The sequence below is a fragment of the Molothrus aeneus genome, chromosome 7 (assembly GCF_037042795.1).
Source record: "Molothrus aeneus isolate 106 chromosome 7, BPBGC_Maene_1.0, whole genome shotgun sequence".
Lineage (NCBI taxonomy): Eukaryota > Metazoa > Chordata > Aves > Passeriformes > Icteridae > Molothrus > Molothrus aeneus.
Window position 1 is genome coordinate 27708748 of NC_089652.1, and position 19379 is coordinate 27728126.

The 19379-nt window shown below is 39.2% G+C and overlaps 1 protein-coding gene across 3 annotated transcripts in view; it reads right to left on the bottom strand.

Moving 5' to 3' along the window:
* The window catches only part of HSPBAP1 (HSPB1 associated protein 1), a 37153-nt gene that overhangs the window by 15496 nt on the left and 2278 nt on the right, over positions 1-19379 (bottom strand). For 2 of the 3 annotated variants that reach the window (XM_066553352.1, XM_066553350.1), the window contains exons 2-4: positions 10499-10684; positions 4788-4972; positions 880-1016 (exon numbers count right to left, since the gene is read on the bottom strand). In XM_066553352.1, the coding sequence (XP_066409449.1) occupies positions 880-1016; positions 4788-4972; positions 10499-10684 (508 nt within the window). The remainder of the gene's footprint in view (positions 1-879; positions 1017-4787; positions 4973-10498; positions 10685-19379) is intronic. The other variant, XM_066553353.1, reaches the window with a different exon arrangement.

The window sequence follows — 19379 nt, forward strand, 5'->3', positions numbered from 1 at the left end:
CACAGAGTTACCCTTCTTAGGGATAAGATGATGACAAATTCATTTGCCTCAGGCCTTAAAGCCAGTCAGCATGTGATGCTGCTCAGCTAAAAGGCAACACACCTGACTTCCAATCCTGCACCTTAATCACACCACCACAGTCTTACTGTTCTATAAAATGGCAGAGTAATTAATCCCATTGAAAAACTCCTAGAAAATTTCTCCTTCCACTCTATACTATCAACCATAGAAAGTGTGTGCAACTTCTTCTGTTACTCTAGCACTTACTCTAGCAATAATAGATAACAACCCAAAAACCAAAAAAACCCCACCAACCCTGAAGCCAATATACAAGGAAAGGAGAAAAAAAAAAGAATGGAAAAAAAAAAGACAGCATGCAAACAGGCAGAAAGATACAGCAACAGCCACATGCTCCCAAATGAGTTTGGAGCCTCAAATGTCCCTTTCAACTTTGCTCACAGCTGGCTGCTCCCATCCTGATGGTCCCCTTTTAAATTAATTCTAGCAGGCTATTAGAGGCTCTTGCACAGACAATATTGTAAAAGTCTAAAGTAGTTTATTTCTATTTTGTTTGGTTTTTTTTTTTATTTTTAACTCTTTTATCTCCTAATTCCAAATTCCTGAATTCATAACTACTAGGAAGATTAAAGTGTTTATAATTGGACCATATTACACACAGACTAGAAAATAAAATTGTGTCAACTCCAGAATGCCCTGAAGTTCTGCCATTTCCTGTAGAACTGTTATTATGCTCTTCAATCATTGAGAACTCAGAAAACTGAAATAATCAGAACCTAGAATTAATACTAAAAAGAATCCAAAACTAACTTTATGCACAGTATAGCTCTCCCCTGTATTTACTGTATGTGCACTTGTTACCTTCCTTGTACTTGCAAGACCAAGTTGCAGCCATAGGAGTCCAAGTGGCAGGGGGTGTTTGCTCCTTCAGAACCAATCCACAGTGTGCTCTCTTTTCCACTTCTTCCAGGAAAACCAAAGTCAGACCACCTTACATCCTACAGCAACAAACAGGTTTATTTATGTAAGCTGTTGAACTGATTGACATCCTATCCTTAGTTCTGAGAGTCTCCTGTCTTCTCCTTCCATTGCTCATCACTCTTTATCCACTGCAGCTGTTTTTCCCTGGTTGGGTTCTGAAGCATGCACAGTCTGTTTCCCTTCCTCCAAAATTCTCATCTCCACCTTTCATATCACTCAAGTTACTCATTTGCTCTACAGAAGGGCTGCCCAAATTCTCATGGGGCTTCTTTTCCTTTTGAAACACTCTTTTTTTTCTTTCTCCACCCTTAACCATCCACCCAAGCTCAGGATTGCTTTTTGAAAAATTCTTCTATATGGCACTTGAAAAGATAATGAAAGGAAAGAAAAATCCCTATTCCCTTTTCAAGCGATTGATAATCTATGTGGAATTTTTGCTCTCTCCTTGCTCCTATTTCAGCTTTTTCCCTGTAGTCTGGGAACACAGGCTTTACCCCATCTGTGACCCAGTGTTATGCCAGGTTAAGTTTCTTATTATTTAATGGACACAATTGCAACTGCAGAGGCAGTGAACTTAAAACAACTTGATGACAGGGTAAGAAAGGGCAGAACAGGTGTGCTCATATTATGAACACAGTGCTGGATCTTTCCAGGCTGTTGATCCTCACACAAGCAATCCCTTGGGGCTGACAGTTGGAAAGAGGCACAGTGAGGCATTTTTCAGACAATCCAAGGGGTTTGCAGAATGGTTCTGTGTAGCTTGGATAAAGCTTTCCCATGTATCTACAGCTCTCCCTGCCACCTGCAGGGCCTGATCATTTGTTTATTGGAAAGCACTTGAGGAATACTGGCCAGAGATACTGGCACCTTTTGGCTGGAGCCCCAGACTGAGCCTTAGGAAACAGAGATTAAATTTCTGGCTTCCTGATGGTCTTGGGCAAATCGCTTCATCTCCGAGTTTTATTTTTCCCATCTTGAAAAGGAAGATAATGGTATTTGTTCCATTTCAGTAAAGCACTTTGGGGTCATTCACATCACCTAACTTTAGGAACCTAATTTAATCTTGGCTCCTGCTCTAGTCAAAGCACTCTCAATCAAGCCTTGGAAAAGCCTCTCTCTTTCTGCTGTCTATAAAGAGAAAATAGGAGTCTAGGAGTCCTAATTTAAGTATGTAAGCTTGCTGCTTGCAGACAGGTGGATGACTATCCTTTTTTAAGATCTATGGATGAGGAAAACAACAGCTAGACATTATAAGGATGACTTCACCATGACTGCATCAGGAGACCCTCAAAGTGAGTGATAGCCTTCCCAAAAATTAGGTGTTGCTAAAGATTCTGAATTTCAGAGTTATTGATTTTAAAGATATCATTTGAAAAAAACGCAGAAGTGTAATATAAACATTTGTCAAAGACAGCAAAAGATCAAAAAGAAAAAGTTGCTCCTATAGATTTCAGCAGGCATAAAATTTGAAATTCAATACAACTATTTCAGTGAAAAAGTTAAGCGTAGCACCATTTCTACACTTTAATCTCACACCTAAATAGTTTTTATATTTTGTTACCATTTAAGTGAAAAGAAAGCACACATAATCAATATCAGATTTAAAAGAACTTTTTGAAAATACTCCTGCTGTAGTAAATAGTTGAAGCAATTATGGGTAAAATAGTTTTTAACCAATGAACTGAAAAGGAACTGGTAGTATTACTGAAATCTTGTCACACTGGGTTCCTTTTCTACAATAAAAAGCCACAGTGAGAAGAAATGCACTAAAAGGTGTTCCAACCATAACAGATGGCACATTACTTGTAATATATATTTATTTCATTTGCTGCTTATAATGAAGTTAATCTGTACCCGTATGTCACTTTAAAAGGTCTCATTTCTATTTAAACTTCATGCATGTATCTTGCTCCTGATTTATATCTCAAATTCTGTAATGAAATATCAACTGAACAAAAAATGTAAGATGCTAGATATTGCTCATAGATTAGAATAATGGAATCATTACCTTAGCCCACACAACTGTAAATGATAAACAGTGCAATCTAAATTTCAAACAACTTCTAAATGGCCCTATTAATCACTATAAATAACAGTGCAGTTGGCCTTCTTTTCCCCTTCAAATAACCTCACGTAAATCTAAATAAAATCTAGAAGGAAAAAAAAGGAATTGTCATCAAATTCACACAAGAATGGAAGAGAATTTCTACAAAGAACTCATTTGGCTGGTATAAATTTTGTAGCAGTGTTTCAAAAGCCATGTGAGTGTGGAACTGATGGATGCATTTCTCTCCCATGCCTGTGAAAATGGCAGATGACACACACCATATTTGCTTGCATAACACCACCAAGTCTTTCCTTCCCAGATTCTGCTTTTCAAAAAAATCCATGGCATAACCATTACGTGTGTCTGTTCTAAAATTGCAGTACAATCTGTTGTGTGTTAGGTCAGGTGATCAGGTTGTGGCATGGCACCTGCACAGAAATACAATTCCTGGAGGCCCAACTTTGTTCTTGAATGGGGGCAAGGAAAAGAAAGAGGCAGAAAAATGGTTGTTTCCTTCAAGTGTGAAGGAAGCAGAAGGATATTCAGGACTTCTGAGCTGCTATTGGCTTGTGCTGGAAGACACATCATGGAAATGCTGTCTGTGGAGGCAGAAAAAGAGAAGACCTAGACAGGACCACAGAGAAAGTTATGCAAAGATCTGGGGAAGCCTGAAACATCCCTGGATCTCCCAGTTTAGTTCAGACAACACAAACCAGCCCAAGGTTATATGATGCTGGTTATGTTTCAGTGTGTTCAGGAAGGGAAGGGGGAAAGAAAGGTAAGATGATCTCTGTGCCCAATCCTTACCTTCCGGCCCAATGGAAAGTCGGAAAAGTCTGAAAGTCTAAAAAAGACTGATCACTGAAAAACACCAGTTTTACTGGCACAAAAGAATAAAATACATATGAGGAACATGGGAAATGCTTTCTGAGGAAATAATTAATTTGAGGGGGCTTATCAGTTCATACTCATTGTCACCCCAGTGATACAGTGATTTTACACGGAATTATGATTCCATTTTCACCTTTCAAAGTATAGAAATGAATAAGGCTTTACTTACTCTTTCTTTATATCTTTTGAAGAAGTACACCTTTTGTATAGCTATCCTTAATTTTGCCCTCTTACAATTTGCAAGGAGAAGTAGCAGGAATGTAGATGAAGCAAGACATGGAAATAGGAGATAGGCACAGAGAAAATAAAAGGAAATACCTTGGGTAGCTGTCCTACTGTGTATGGTAATTGCATACTTCCATGGACAGGTTACTTCCTGTATTTAATTGCCTCCACAGAATCTCTCCTCCTCACAAACAGTTAATCTAATTATATTAAGGAAAGGAGCTAAGCTACTTAAGAAAATGAGCCACAAGGCAAAACATGGAGCAAAGCCATGTTACAGCCTTGTTACTACAACGAAATACATGCCATCAATCCTCCCTCCTGAGTGGAGCTGTTAATTTGGGTACCATTTGGGTGTTAGGTGGATCTGGCCTAAATGGGAAGAGAGTAATGCCAGGCTGGTAATTATTTTTTGTCACTTGGGGTGGTGTTTCTAAATTTATAAGGAGACCCAGAACTTTGATGGCTGCCACTTGGCAGATTTCAGTTTGCCTGAGAGCTAATACCTTTTATTTCAGAATTTTAAAGTAAGTGGCCAAAGGAGCAGAGAGGGATAGCAGTAGAGGTTTCAGAAGCTACATTAGATAATTTGCAGTGGTTCAACTAGGAAGAGATAATGTTTTACCTGGAAAATTTCTGGCTTGTCTTCAAATATCCTGGCAATGTACTTGTAGTCAGCGTAAGCCCAGTATTTGGAGTAATCGTAACAACTGAATGGTCCAGAGAGACAAGAAGGCTGCCCACAACTCCAAGCCAAAAACTCCTCAAGTGTAGCTTCCACATAGCTACAACTGGTTTCAAACTGGGGAACTAGAGCAACAAAAGAAAAATCAAATATTACATGAGCATTGAGCATAGAACCAGTAGAAATAATACAGGTTCTCTCAGCTGTGGTTAAATGGAACATCAGATACAAATCTGACTAGGTAGCTTGACTCTGGTCAATAAAATGGTTCTCATGACCTAATTCATAAGTAAAGTCTGAGACTATTGCTTTTTCATTAAGGTTTAATTGAATGGCTGTTACCTTGAACTTGCTGTGAGACAAAAGCAGACCAATAGTTAGTGTTGTTCTTCAGCACAGTAACTCAATAACACACCCAAGTTCGCTAAACAGCTTTGCTTCATCTCCCTTCCTAAGTGTGAGCTGCAAATGTGCACATCAAGTATTTCTGTATCCTTTATTTTGTCTCCATAGATTTATGCAGATGGACATGTTCATCTTACCCTTTCCCTGAAGCAATGACCAAACCAGTGTGGTCATGCATAGAAAGTGAGGTATGGAACCACACAGATGCTGCCAATGATCCATCTAAAATGCTGTGTGCCCTTATTTTTCATTTGGGACTGACAAAAGCATATTGCAGTGTTCCTTGGCAGACACAGAAAGTGTTTACCAGCAGGGTTTTGCTCCCAGCATGCTTTGGTCAGGCTGACAGATACAGCCTTTCAGCTCAAGGTCAGGTCACTTGGAAGGCCTGTAAAGTAACCCACATCACAGTATATTTTAATTGCAGTTAATCAGAGATCTTCATTTCCTGCTGTCACTAATTGTGCCATCTTCAAAGAGACTTACCCAGTGTTAAAAAAAATATTACTTTACTATAACTATTACTGGGGAAAAATTACTGCAGCCTGCATGAATGACAATGACAGAGCTGCAATTTAATCTTGTGTAACTTGCATAGAGCTGCACAGAAATGGGATCCTTTCACTGCTGTGCAGCAGCAGCTCTTGGTTCTTTACCACTTTCATTTCATTACTGCAGCAGTTCTCACAGAGTCTCATACAGCTTTTACAAACCTTTATCACTATTATTTTCCATTGTAGTAGCAGAGGTAGTAGTTTCCTTCCCACTACTATCAAATCATTACCTAAAAGTGTCAGTGGATGGGCTCCCTACCTAAGGACTGCATACAAGACATATAAATCACTTGCAAGTCAGAAAATCACAACCAAAACCCTCTGTATTGGATCCCATATCTGTGTTGCAGTCCCTCTCCTGATACCCAGGTTTTAATGCAATGTTTATAATTTTACTATAAGGTGGTCTGACAGAAAGATTAGACAAAAGAGGCACTACTGAGGGTGCCTCAATATCTGTATTCCTTTCATGAGAAAAAAAGAGGACACTTTTTCACTTCATGACACTCTTAGGACACTGCCTATTTTCCAAGATAACTCAGAAGCAAATGTTTTAAAGGCAAGAAATATGCTCTTTCTACCTCACAGCATATTTCACTCTCAGTTTCATTTAAAAAAAATCCAACTATGAAAGGCAAGACTATCTTGTAGAATACAATCTCCTCAGGGCAGGGTTCTTGGTTTGATTTATACCTTATTCAGTACCAAGGTGTGGGTGCTTATGGAAAAATAAATAGTAATAAAAAACACATTTGGGCAATCTAGACAGTTTGCTTAAATGGGTTTGTAGGTAGTAGGCTGCAACAAGGGTGAAAATGTTAGCAATGAGCAACAGAAAGCAAGAACATTATTAACCAGTTTGCTAATACTTAATGATTTAAAGCTGAGGGTGTTTAGTAATTGACAAATTGCAGATTAAGCCATGCAAGTCTAAAGTAGGCTGCCAGTTCTGTCTGATGACATGGTACCTGAAAGTATAACAGTCCTCCACTTTCCCCTAATACCACAAATGGAAATTGGAGGGAAGGAGAGAAGGAAAAAGTGGGTTTTACAGAAGCAGCTCTCCTCCTTAGTTAAGGTCTGCTACTGACAGTTGCCAACATCTGTTCTTCTCAGAGTGTTTGCAATGTGTACTAAGGAAAATGTAGACAAAAAAGGTGTAATAGCCTTAGAAAACATCTAAAGCTCCATTAAGAATGCAAGTGAAATATCTTCTCCATTTCTTTATAGAAAATCAAACCCCTATTCACAGCTGCTGGGGAATTAAATAATCCAAGCAAGGAATAGCCACTTCATACTATAACAAAGCACAGGCATACACACAAACAAAAAAACCTGGCCATGCACATCCAAGTCCAGTAACCACTTCATATCTCAGCTTTATGCAACATTTAGTAAGTGTACAGTATTTGTACTGTATTTTCAGCCTCCTATTCAGCAACTGATTCTACAGCCACCTTTGCAGTCTCCCTCTATATCAAACCTCAGAGATCTGAATTCTTTTGCCATCCTTAGTGATAAAACCTCTTGGCAAGATGGTCAAGTTGCAGCCCTTTCCTATCCAACTGCACATCTGACAGCATCAGCTCTATCTAGGATCAGTGAAAGAAACATCCTCCAGAGATCCTGTGACTCAGATACTGATTAGCATGACAGCTTCTTGCTCTCTCCAGCTTCTTCACAGTAAACTCATTGTTGATTCATTTTACTATGCAACCACCAAAAACAGTCAAAAAAGAAATGGCTGCATACAGAAGTGAGTTCTGTGTAAGTTTTCTTCTTACTTTGTGCTGGTGTGCTCCAGATAGCCATCAGACACAGCGGCTGTAATGCCACATTTTCTCTGTCAGAAACAAAACTTCTGAAGCTTTGGCCTATCCCTTATCCCACATCAGAAAAATAAATCTTTTAGTGTGGCTGAAACCAGATGGGTAGGGATTTCCTGATTAATAGCATCTTCACTGTTCTTGTAATGAACTCTGGTACTCTCTTTGAAGGTATCTTTTGTCAATGCTTAGTCCTCTGATCGTAGTTTTTTCCCTTTCTTATGGACACAAACTGTTTAACTTGTGTAATCAGACAGAATACTATAAAAAAACACACTTAGGTACAAATAATATATACAGATAATACTGCTAGCTCTCACATTTTTCCATGTTTCAAATGTGCCATCCACATTGATATGCTTCAGAAGATACAAACTAGTAAGAAAAGCAAATATAAAATCCTTGCTACTCCCACCAAGTTCCCCATTTGCAATTCTCACTTTTGTACATTAAGGAATCTTCAGCTTGGGAAACCCATCCAGATGCAAATGTGGCACTAAAGAAAGATGAGGAGTTACTGTAGTAAGAGATGTCCATGAATTTTGAGTTTTCCAGATGAACCTCACTTAAATAACCTCAGAAAATCTGAAGTTGCCATTTCAGAGTGTCACCAGAATGTGCCTTTAAGCAGGAGAGTGGATTTTTTCTTCTGCATTTCCAATTCCATAGTAGGAGTGTCCCACCTAATCTTAAGGCAATAAACCTCTTGGATATGGAAGGAATATTGAGAGAGAGAGATCAATGCAATTTTAGTTGTGTTCTAAAATACAAATTCTGTTCTCTCTCAGAGCAGATGACTGTCTCCATTTCACCTAGGAAAGTTAGCAGGAACAATAAGAAAGAGAGGCCCTCATTAAAAGTAGTTTTAAGCATGCAATAGTGAGATCAACCACCTTCCAAATGACAGTGGCACATGGAATGTATTACATTATTTCAGACTCTGAGATGGCTTGGATAATGGCTTCACTAATATATTCTTATATTGAAAATTTTTTATGGCATCACAGGTCTCATTCAGTTACAGTATAACCCCTGAAGGCTGTACCAATCTCCTCAAAGACAATTCCAACCAACATTACCACATAATGGAGGCTCCTGGAGACAAACTGATTGCTGCACAGGGATAAATGCCTTTAGGAAAAAGCAAAATGCAGTTAGATGCTTCAAGATATAAATTCCAATTTAAATCCACTCTGTATCTCTAGTGACTACAAGTTATTGTTAAGTGATGACTCTTATCTACTCAGTTGGTAGCATCAATCTGTCACTTAGCTACATAACACTCCATCAGTCCCATCAGAAACTCTGCCAGTTGGAACATCCATCTGGCTCTCAAAAAGTGCCTACTAATTAATGGAGAGTAGGATCAAAACTACTCTTTTACCTGGTAGGCCTTGTGTGTTACAACTCAGATATATTAGCAAGGTATAAGGTAACAAGGTATATAGGTAACAAGGAATGTGTCATATATATATATAAATTTTAAAAAAAAATGCTACACCTTCTCTATTGGCAATGGGATGCATTTCACACTTAGTGCAAGAATTAGGTGATACCTCACTGAACTACAGAGATATTGCTATGAAGATGTGTACCAAGGTTTTAATTCTACACCTCAGCTTTCCCATCTGTAGAAAGTGAGTAAATAATATCTGTTCCCCTCAGGAATGGCACAGAAATCATTAATCCATGCTGGCAAAATGCTTTGAAATCCTAACACGCCAAGCACTTTCCCTCTAACACTTCTGTTTCATCACTTCTCTTGCAAAAATTGAACATGAAATAACATGGTCATGATGCTGTGAAGAAAGCAAATTTCACAGTGTTAAGTAAGATAGTATGATGTAATCCCACCACTTTCACTGGAACTGGCAGACCCTCATCTGGAGTCTTTGTGCAGACTCTGCATTCCAAGAAAGAGGAAGTCCAACTGAAAAGGTTAGAAGACTACAGAAAGAATAGCTGGGTAGGGTCTAAAAGACTATGACATATTAAATATTTTAAAGTGGATTTTTCTGGCCTAAGGCTTAAAAAAGATCCTAAAGGTAGTCAAGATACTTTATAGGCAGAAGGGAGAAAGCGCATGGCAAAATGTATTTTGGTATGTTGTTGGGAGAGCAAAGGCTGTAAAGGGCAGGGATAAAGCACTGCAGAACCTTTCAAGTAGACAGCAGATAGAACATGTTTCCTTCTGTCTTCCCACCATGTTATGAAACTCAGTCTGTCCAAGGACACACTACTGTGTGCCTACAGACAGAGATGAAGTTGTAGTATTTAAAATCCAGTTGGAAAATTGTCTTTCTCCCATGGCATGTTCCAAGATGTATGAGTGAACCTGGAGGGTTAGCAGTGAAATTACTGCACTGGTGTCAAATGATTTTCTTAATGCTTTATACTTCCATCATGTCTTCCATCACAGGACCTTAAAGTACTGAAAATCACCTAAGTCTTAAAAACCTATGGAGGAAGGTGAGAATTACCACCATATAGATAAATACCCCAAGTCTGGCTAATTATTTAGCTAATTTCTTAACACAGTCAGGCGTATGGATATGGAAACTCAGCTCATGTGAACAATCTAATCATGTGTAAGACTGGGACCAGACACACACACTACAAAGCAAGGAAGGAACACTGAGAGACTTGGTTCTTAAATGCTGGTGTTACCCACCACACCTCCTACTGAGAATAAACACATGAGAAAGAGAAGGGAGAGTTCTACTGCTGGCCAGATCCCATTCCTAAAAACAAAGCCTGCAATGAAAAGCAATACATTAGAGGAAGAACAGTTATAATGAAAAGGCAGATGATTGCAGGACCTGGAAAAGAGACTTGTGACATTTATGCCTGTCCACCTCATTCTCACCTAAATCCACCGTCTTCAGGCCCAGCCTAAACTGGATTGTCTTTCCCTCCAACACAGCAGAAAGGTATTCCACATTCCAGTGCAGGGCTGGCCAGTTGCCAGCCATCTTACAGAAGACTGCAGGTTGCTGTAGAGACATCACAATTTCCTTGGTTTTCTCAGGAGTAAATGGTTTGACATCTTCATCTACGTAAAGGAAAAAAAAACAGATGGGGATGATTTATCATACATGAAGTTTTGCCTTTCATCTTCAATGGGACAGAAAAAAATAAGAACTAAGACCTCCTTTGTTTATGACTGATTGTTTTATTACATTTGTAGATTTTTTTAAAAATCAAAGTTGTACTGGAGACAACTGCAAAGACTGGAAGAACTAAAATTAAAGTTTAAAGCTTTGTATTAGCACATAAAATATAAAGCAAAAAATAAAAATAGGCACATGCTTAGAATTTTCACTTGCATCTTAGGCAATATAGCACTGTAGCCAAACTGCTTAGAAATAGGCTAACAATAAAACAAACCTACAAATAATGTTCAGAGTTTAGAGAACATAAATTTAATGAGTAGCAGTTTTTCTGCATGGGATTCTTTCCAAAATTGTAGTATATTGTCAGAGGTAGCAAAAACAGGCTCTCTATGTGTTCTCTTTAAACTGAGGAACAGTAGCACAACCAATCAGCAGGTATTTTTGAAGTGTTTTAAAATTTCATCAACAGAATTTTAGAAAAAAGGAAATGATGCCAATCCGAGAACCAAACTAACCCAAGATTTCCATTTATTCCTTTGCTGTTTAGACATTTATATGTCCCACTGAAACTGTCAAGCTGAAATGCTGGCAATCTTGAATTAACTCAGCACTTTCAGAACAACTTTTCTTTAGGGAGATATTCAGAGGGAAAATCTGGAGTTTTTTAAAAGAAATGACATCTCTGTAGAGCAGAAGAGGTGGACTACAGCTTCAGATCATAAAAAATTCCATTCATTATTTTAACCTCTATTGAATTTAACTCATCCAGAATTTTTATCTGTATAATGGCTAAGATTTAACATGCTGAATTGATACACATGGCTCCTTGTGACTTCCAGCAGTTTATTTTAAACAAACAAACCAATTCAATTCAATCATTGTATTTAGGGGTCAAATGATGGTCTGGCATACACGGTGAGTTAAATACAGGCCAAGAAAATTTCCTTCCCCTCTGGGTGCTGTTTTTGCCTGTCATTCCTCCCCATGTATGGGAGATAGCAGAGAACCATCCAGTGGCACATGGGGCAATCCTGTGGAGCCAGCTGGGGGAAACACAAGATGACCCACTGGGAACAATGTCACTGAGAAAAGTTTTTCAGTATTAATTTAAATGCAACAAAAATCCAAAATAAATCTATGAATGCTGAAGCGGGAATGACAGGAGTAAGAGGTGTCCTGTGCATGCTGTGTGCTGTATCTTGTTGGTAACTTTTCTGAGTCCCTCCTCTTTTGACAGGGTTTGTACTCCCACATAGCTGTGCTTTTTGGTTTTCTAAATTAGGCTGCTATCTTGACACAAACTCAGTGGGAGGTATTGAGGCTGGGCTTTCCTAGAGTCAATGGGTCTCTTATTCCACAACCTTTCAGGGAAACCAAATCCCTCACTTTTCCCTCATGAAAACTCCATTGTGAAGCTTTAAAACTAAAGACCTCTGGTATTTCATCTTCATGGAACATAAAAATTTTAAATGGCTTCTCTTTCCTAAGGCAGACAACAGGAGGGAGCTTGGATTTTGGTTTGTTTTCCACATTTGCTCTCCTAGGCAGAGCAACACTTGACAGGATGGTGTTGCTGTGACACAGGGATGTCTCTGACACTTGGCCTTCAGTCTCACACCCAGCAGCTGACACAACCAGGACATAAGGAGCCTCACAGGGACCGTATGGCTCGCCATATGCTCTTCCCCACCCCTGAGGAGGCTCTGGGCTTCCCAAGGAGAGGTTGGCACACCTGGGGGAGCAGCTCCAGAGCAGGCAGAAAGGCCATCTGCAGACATAGGGCACGTGCTGCAGCCACCAGGAGCTGCCTGGATTCTGGTCAAGAGCTAACACGAGACTTGGTCCAGATCTGAACACTCCCAGGGGGTTTATAAAACTTCTGTCTTTCACCAGTGCAATTATAATACTGCACAGAGGTGCTTTCACCATGTGGGAGCTGGCAGGCCTTACCTACCTTTCAGATTTTCCAGCTCATAAAAATGAAATCACTTCTGCTTAGGCCATGTTTATCACTGCATGGCTGTCTTTTTAAATACTCAGGGCTTTTTTTGCTTTAAGGGCACTGCATTTAAGTATTTTAGAGGATGCAAATGCAAATAAATGCAAGAAACCAGTGACACCTTTTTGGAGGATTTTGTAAAGCTGACTTTTATTGCAAAAGTTTCAGGTTTATCCTGTAACTTCAATGAACAGTTGGGATGTACTACAAAAGCAGAAATTTTACTGGAAGAGACAGGAAGACTCTTTGAAGCCTACTGTTGATTCTGTGTGGCTTTCTAATGTGATTTCCACATGCACATCATGCTTTTGCAAGGTGTGGTTTTAACCACAGGGCATACACACACAGTGGGAAGCTCAGAGCTGAACCTACTGGGAGAGTAGGCCACTGGCAAACAAAAAAAACACAATTAGGCTAAATAGCCTCTCCTCTACTGAATGATTGTCATGTCACCCTGTTCAGTTTTAAACATATTTCCCTAAAAATCAAGAAAAAACGAAAGAGGACAGTCTGTCTTGCTAAGATGCTAATAATTCCTATCTTCAAACAGTATTAAAATCTTTGTTAAATAAGTATATATCTTCTCCTGATATAGATAATCACATACAATACATATAATGTACAGTGACATCTGAAACATTTTAGAAAATTTAACGACTTAAATAAATATACATTAGGGATTTTTGCAAAGACAAATGCAGATTCTTGCTAGATCTGTGTGAAGAATCTGTGTCTTGATTTGCCTTTGTATATTTCTTGGTGAGAACAGAGTCAGCTAAATGTAATTCTTTCCCTATAACACTTGTCATGCATATCTAAGTGCCTGGTAGAGAAAAGACACTTGATAAAAGGTAAATATCATATAATACAGCAAATAGATATTATGATAATTTGGAGAACTCTGCTCAAGTCCAACAGAGATTTCTGATGGAACCATATGCTGTAGGAGTGGGGAAAAGTAATTAAAAGAGTTATCTGAAGATAGAAGATCTGAAGAGAGATTATCAGGGCTATAGTTTAAAATAATAATTTCCTCAGTTATTGTTATCATAATTTCACAAAAACCTTATAAACTGGGCTGTTGCTTCTTGTTATTTTTTAGCCTGAGATTGATGGTAATTGAGTCCAAGGCAAAACCTGAGGTTGTGTAGCATATATAAGCACATACAGTTTGGATACAGATGTGCATAAGTAAAAGATGAACAAATAAAAAGAAGAAAAATATCCATTGCACATCTTAGGCATTAAATATCAAATTCCTAGGGGAGATTGGGTAGCAGGAGAGAACAGAAATGCATATTCCCTTGAAAAAGAAAAGCTCTGTGGGAGTCTTCATTTTCTCAGTTGTACTCTGATCCACAAGAGAAAAGGAATACTTCAGCTTAGCTCTATCAGGCTCAACAAATGGTGTGACTTCACAGCACAAAAGGAAGCAGGAATAATTTGTCTCATGTTTTGACTTTACCCAAGGCATGTACAGAATCCAACCAGGAACTGAAAAAATGAACCAAGTTTAAGCTCAAGTTTTGTAACTGTGGCAGCTTATATAATTGGCAAAAAACATAGGTGTTCTTTAGAAAGGCAACACCTGGCAAAATAGAGATCTCCCAATTAAAAAAAAAAGAAAGCTCTCCAGTTGTCTTTACACAAAGTACTGTCAAACATTAAGCCTCATCCAGACTTAGCACTGAGGGCAGGTAAAAGAAAAGTAATGAATTGGCCAAGTACTCTCCGGTAGACTTTGTGCTTCTGAAACAGAAAATAATTTAATGTTTCTGATTAACAATTTTTCTGAATAACTGAGTAGGGTTTGGGAATTAAGAGTTTAGCACAGCAGGCAGTCTAACTAAAAGTGGACTTGATCAAAGTTGTTCAGAAGTTAAATGTACAGTCATTAAAAAGCTAAATGTACTGTCATTCATTTAAAATAATTTAGCAAATTATAAGAGTTCATTAGTGCGTGGCAGTTGGCTTCTGCCAAAACACCCTGCTGCTTAAATATGAGATTTAATTGAGAGGTATTAAAATTATTTTCTAAAATAAGGAGTACAAGGAAATCCTGGTAATGTATTTGGTACATGCATCATCAAATTGTTTTTCTAGCAAATCTGTAATGCTCCCTTTTCCTTACTTCTTTTATTTTAAAAAAATTTAAGAAATAAAATTTAAAAATTACATTTTGAGTACATTAATACAGAGCAGCCAGGGGAGTAAAAAAAAAAAAAATCACCTAACCTCCAGAATCTTAACTATTCAACAACCAGGAGTGGGAAAAGAGAATGTATGGAGGAAGATGAGCAAACTCCCCAAACCAAATATAAGTGACTTGCTTTGGAGGTCAGACTTAATAGTTTCACAGTACATTAATTCTGTAAATTAAAAAACCAACTTTAAATAATCTGCATGTGATTACAACACTAGGCACTGTAATCAGCCTCCTCTGGGCAAACAGAATGCCTCCAAATATACATGTGTAGTTTTCAGGACTGGCTGCACCAACATCTAGGTATTACCTGCCAGCCAGCTATTGCTGTTGCTATTAGTTTTGGCTGTGGGAATGTTAATGCTGTGAATGCACACAGCCAGCAGGCAGCTACCCCACATGTGCAGATGTTTTGGTTACTGAAGGAGAGGTGGCAGCTACCCCAGATGTGCAGATGTTTTGGTTACTGAAGGAGAGGTGGCAGTTGCATGGAGACTCTGGACAGACCAGTCTGCGCTTGTCAGACTGGCAGCCACAGCTCACTCTGGCAGCCTGCAGCCAACACAGCCTTCCTTCCTCTCCAAGACTGCTACTGCAGAAGGAGGGCAGGCAAAGGAAGAAGAGAAAGAGGCTGAATGAGGAATTTGGACTCAATTTCCAGTGCTCCTGCGGCAGGGCTGAGCATCTTACAGTTTTTCTTACAGGAAGTTGAAGTGACTTCAGACGTGAAGTAAGATAGGAGTGGGAGCCATGCCCAAACCTCATCTTGCCCTTCCGATAAAGCAACGGGAATTGCTGCCAGACTCCTTAAGGGGGAGTAGGGGCTGAGCCCAGAACACAGCTCTGGGAGGGACCTCCCCCCGCCGCTCTAAATGACAGTGCATCATCTCAAGCACACGTTTAGAAAATTCTTCCCCTAAATGCCCTAAGCTCTTCCTCGAAAGCTCTTCCTGATCCCCTGGCCAGCTCCTGCCTGATGTCTCTCCTCCATCCTGCCGTGCAGGTTCAGAATGCAGTCCTGCCAGTTTCAGCTCATGAACTGAATTTTATTCAGGGCCACCATGAGCAAGTAACTGCAAGTGACATCAGTGGAGTATTTTACACCCCAAAGTTATGTTAAGGAAATTCATTTTCAAAGACTGATGGTTTCCTCTCTTCCTGAAAACCTGAGAATTATGCAAATGAACTGAGTCACAGGATATTAGGCTTTAATTGGGAAGTACAGGGTGAAAATTTCCACCATTTCCTTGTGCTAGGACTGCCTCAGTGCAGCTCTCATTGTCTCTGGTGCCAGCAAGAAGAGATAGTCATGGTGCTCTGGTACTGGTCTGTCCTTTGTGTCTCTGGTGCACGTGTTTCTCATTTCTTATCAAACTGTGCTATTGTTCTCCTGTTGTCTTACATGGAAGCAGCAAGGGGTAACTTAATTACCTCTCTGCTATAATTAACAATGTAGACATTAGGGAGTTTGTTTCTGTTGGTCTAGTCAGGTTTAGCTGTCATACAATAGGTATGCTGTGAGCTCTGCAAATGAGTTGTCTGAAGACCTGATTGTCTGGGTCGGTGTTTGGGATCAAGTCCATATTGAGGACATAAAGCTCACAAAATGTTGTTTGTATCTTTGAAAATGTGACCCTATCATGCAATTTCATATAGAAAGAAGAGACTGAATTGATTATTTCTTTGTCTGTGCTTTTCTCAACAGGGACATATATGAATAAAGTTTAAACTATTCTATGCTTTGTGATCACAGACACAATGAAATTCTTGGGAGAAGATATAGTAGCATGAGATGTTGGGTTCTGTTAGAGTATTTTAAAAAAGAGCAATGGTAAGGTAGTTTGGATATCTTGGTATAAAAGTGCAACTTTAACCTTTCGCAGTTTTATTATTTCACTAATGTTCAGGGGGTTATATTAAAATTCTATGTAAAATTCATACTTTTGAAGACCAGACATAAAAGACATCACTCCTTCTAATACTAGTATTACATCAGACAATGTTGAGTGATATTAATGTTTAAAAAGACTATGAAAATACTGAAACTCTTCTACTTTAAGGAGTTTTCCCTATTTACTGATAGGTTGAAAAGTACTGAGTTTTGGTAGATTTTGCATATTGCAAGAAACTTCCAGAATTCCAAAGCAGCAGCATTGTCATAGTTTGTTGTATAATTAAAGGTCACCTTCAGTCTCCAGAAATGCAGATGCAGCTGATTACAACAGGAGTTCAGGGAGATCTGAGTAGAAACTTGGGGCTGCAATCCTTGATCTTCTCTGATATTTAGTCTTGGTGTTTACAGATACAGAAACTTCGCAGGCAGTTGTTATTTGAAAAAGAAAAGATAAAGGAAATCCCTGGAGGGAAAATGCTAAAGATACATTGACATCACTAGCAGCAGTTCATTGTATTACAAAGTTGTGAAATATGAGCTTCTATGTAAAAAGGCTGTGCTTTTTCAGCTAAAGAAGAGTTTATGTTTAATAGTTATATTAAAAACCAGAACTCACCATGAACGTGTTAAGGTTGAAAACTAAATTAGAAAACCTTGGTAGTTCACATTTTTGTGGGCTGTTTTGGTCAAGTGTATTCTTGACATTATGTCAAAGCAAAGCAAAGCAATATTTTTAAATGAATCGATATGATCTGGGTCATAATAAAATAATAAAATGAGACAACACAGGGGCAGTAGTCTGCTGAAGCTGGAGTTCCAACACAAACTCCCTAAAATGTCTAAGACATGGAGCCTGAAGGCTAAGTGAGGTAGGGAAGTAGCCAACTAAATTACCTTGATGAAAGACATCATGTAGCTTCCACCTCCCCCTCAAAGATACAATCATCACTTACATGTTCATCATTAAGAAGGTGATGAATGGCAGAACAAGCAGAAATGGAGCACAGAATGCTTTAAATGTGCTCAAAGCCCAGGTCAGATGTGACTTTTGCATATTCCTTTTGAGAGCTGCAGTAAAGAATCTGCAGTGTGGTGTACAGGGAATCTAGTGACATGTCTTTCATTAGCCAGCCACAAAGGTAGACTCCACAAGAAAAGGTGGAAAATCCCACCTCTCCCTAGAGAATCTTACAATGGGCTCTGGCTCACCACAAACCTGGAATCATCTACACTCCAATGGTCACTCTGCAGTGGGAATATACACAGTCTGCAATCAAAAGGTATAAATCAATTCCCCACTGGCAAACACTGAAGTTTGACTTTAAGAATAAAACTGCTCAGCTTTCATAAGCTAAAGATGGGTCTGGTCTGTATTTTTGCTTCCTGTTGATTCTAAAAAAAAGGAAGCACTGTAAAACCTGAAGAACAAGGAAATCATTGTATGACATTAGAGCTGGAGTTTACATACTTCCCAATAAAAAAGAAAGGCAAGAAAATGTGCTGAATGAATACACAGATTGGAAGGTGCCCAAACCAGAGCAGATTTCAACCAACCTTTCCTGAGCAACTAGAATAGAAACAGTGTCAAAACTTGAGGAAGGAAGAACGGGATTTGCTCACACCTCACAGGCTCACCTTCAGAGGTGTTTTTCAAGATGAGGTATAAAGAACTCACCATTACAGATCCCTGCTACACCAGTGTTGTTTATGGCAGCTCTGAAACTGCACTGTCACAATTCCAGCTGAAGTCTGGAAATTGACAGAAATCCCTGGTAAAGACAACTTTTTTTAGATCCTGGAAGGAATTTTCAGACTCTGCAAAATACTACTTTTCAATCTTTGAATTAATTTCGGGTTCTGCCCATTTTGTGCCAAAATGCTTCTAACCTTTATGGGCTATGCAATGACTTGCTGCTTGTCACATTGCAAGGTATGAGTTGACACAAGAAAGGACAAGATTTATACATGACATTAGGAGCTGCTGGGAGAGAGGTGTAAGAACCAAGGGGACCCAGGCATTCATTGACTCTCTGAAGTCTGTAACACGGAGAGCAAAACCATGGTGACAGGAAAGAGCAAATGGCCCTTCCTAATGTGCTAGGAACTGGGGGTTGCCCCACGGGGGGATGCTCTCCTGGACTGCTGAGCACAACATTACATGACAGATGTGTTTTAGCTGAACTAGACTCTGCAGATGCCCCAAGGTGGTAACAAACCATCAAAGCCTCAGTTTATGTTAATAAGCCAATCTTAAATCGGCACACTGCAGGTGCCAACCTGCAAGCAGATCCACCAGGCCTGCCTCAGGGATGGCAAGAGAATTTGGAAGCAAGAACAGCCTCAGCCATGTAATTTTTGTCTGTCACCACTAGTCTAGCAGAGCTCCAGGTGACCAACTCCTCCTAAGATGAATTCCTGAATGTTTTAGGTCAGACACAGGCAGACAGGCGGGAATATGGTCACACAACCACCTCAGAGCTTGTAGGTTGGAAATGAAGGCACCTACCAATGGACACACTATTGTGCTCAGGCAATTAG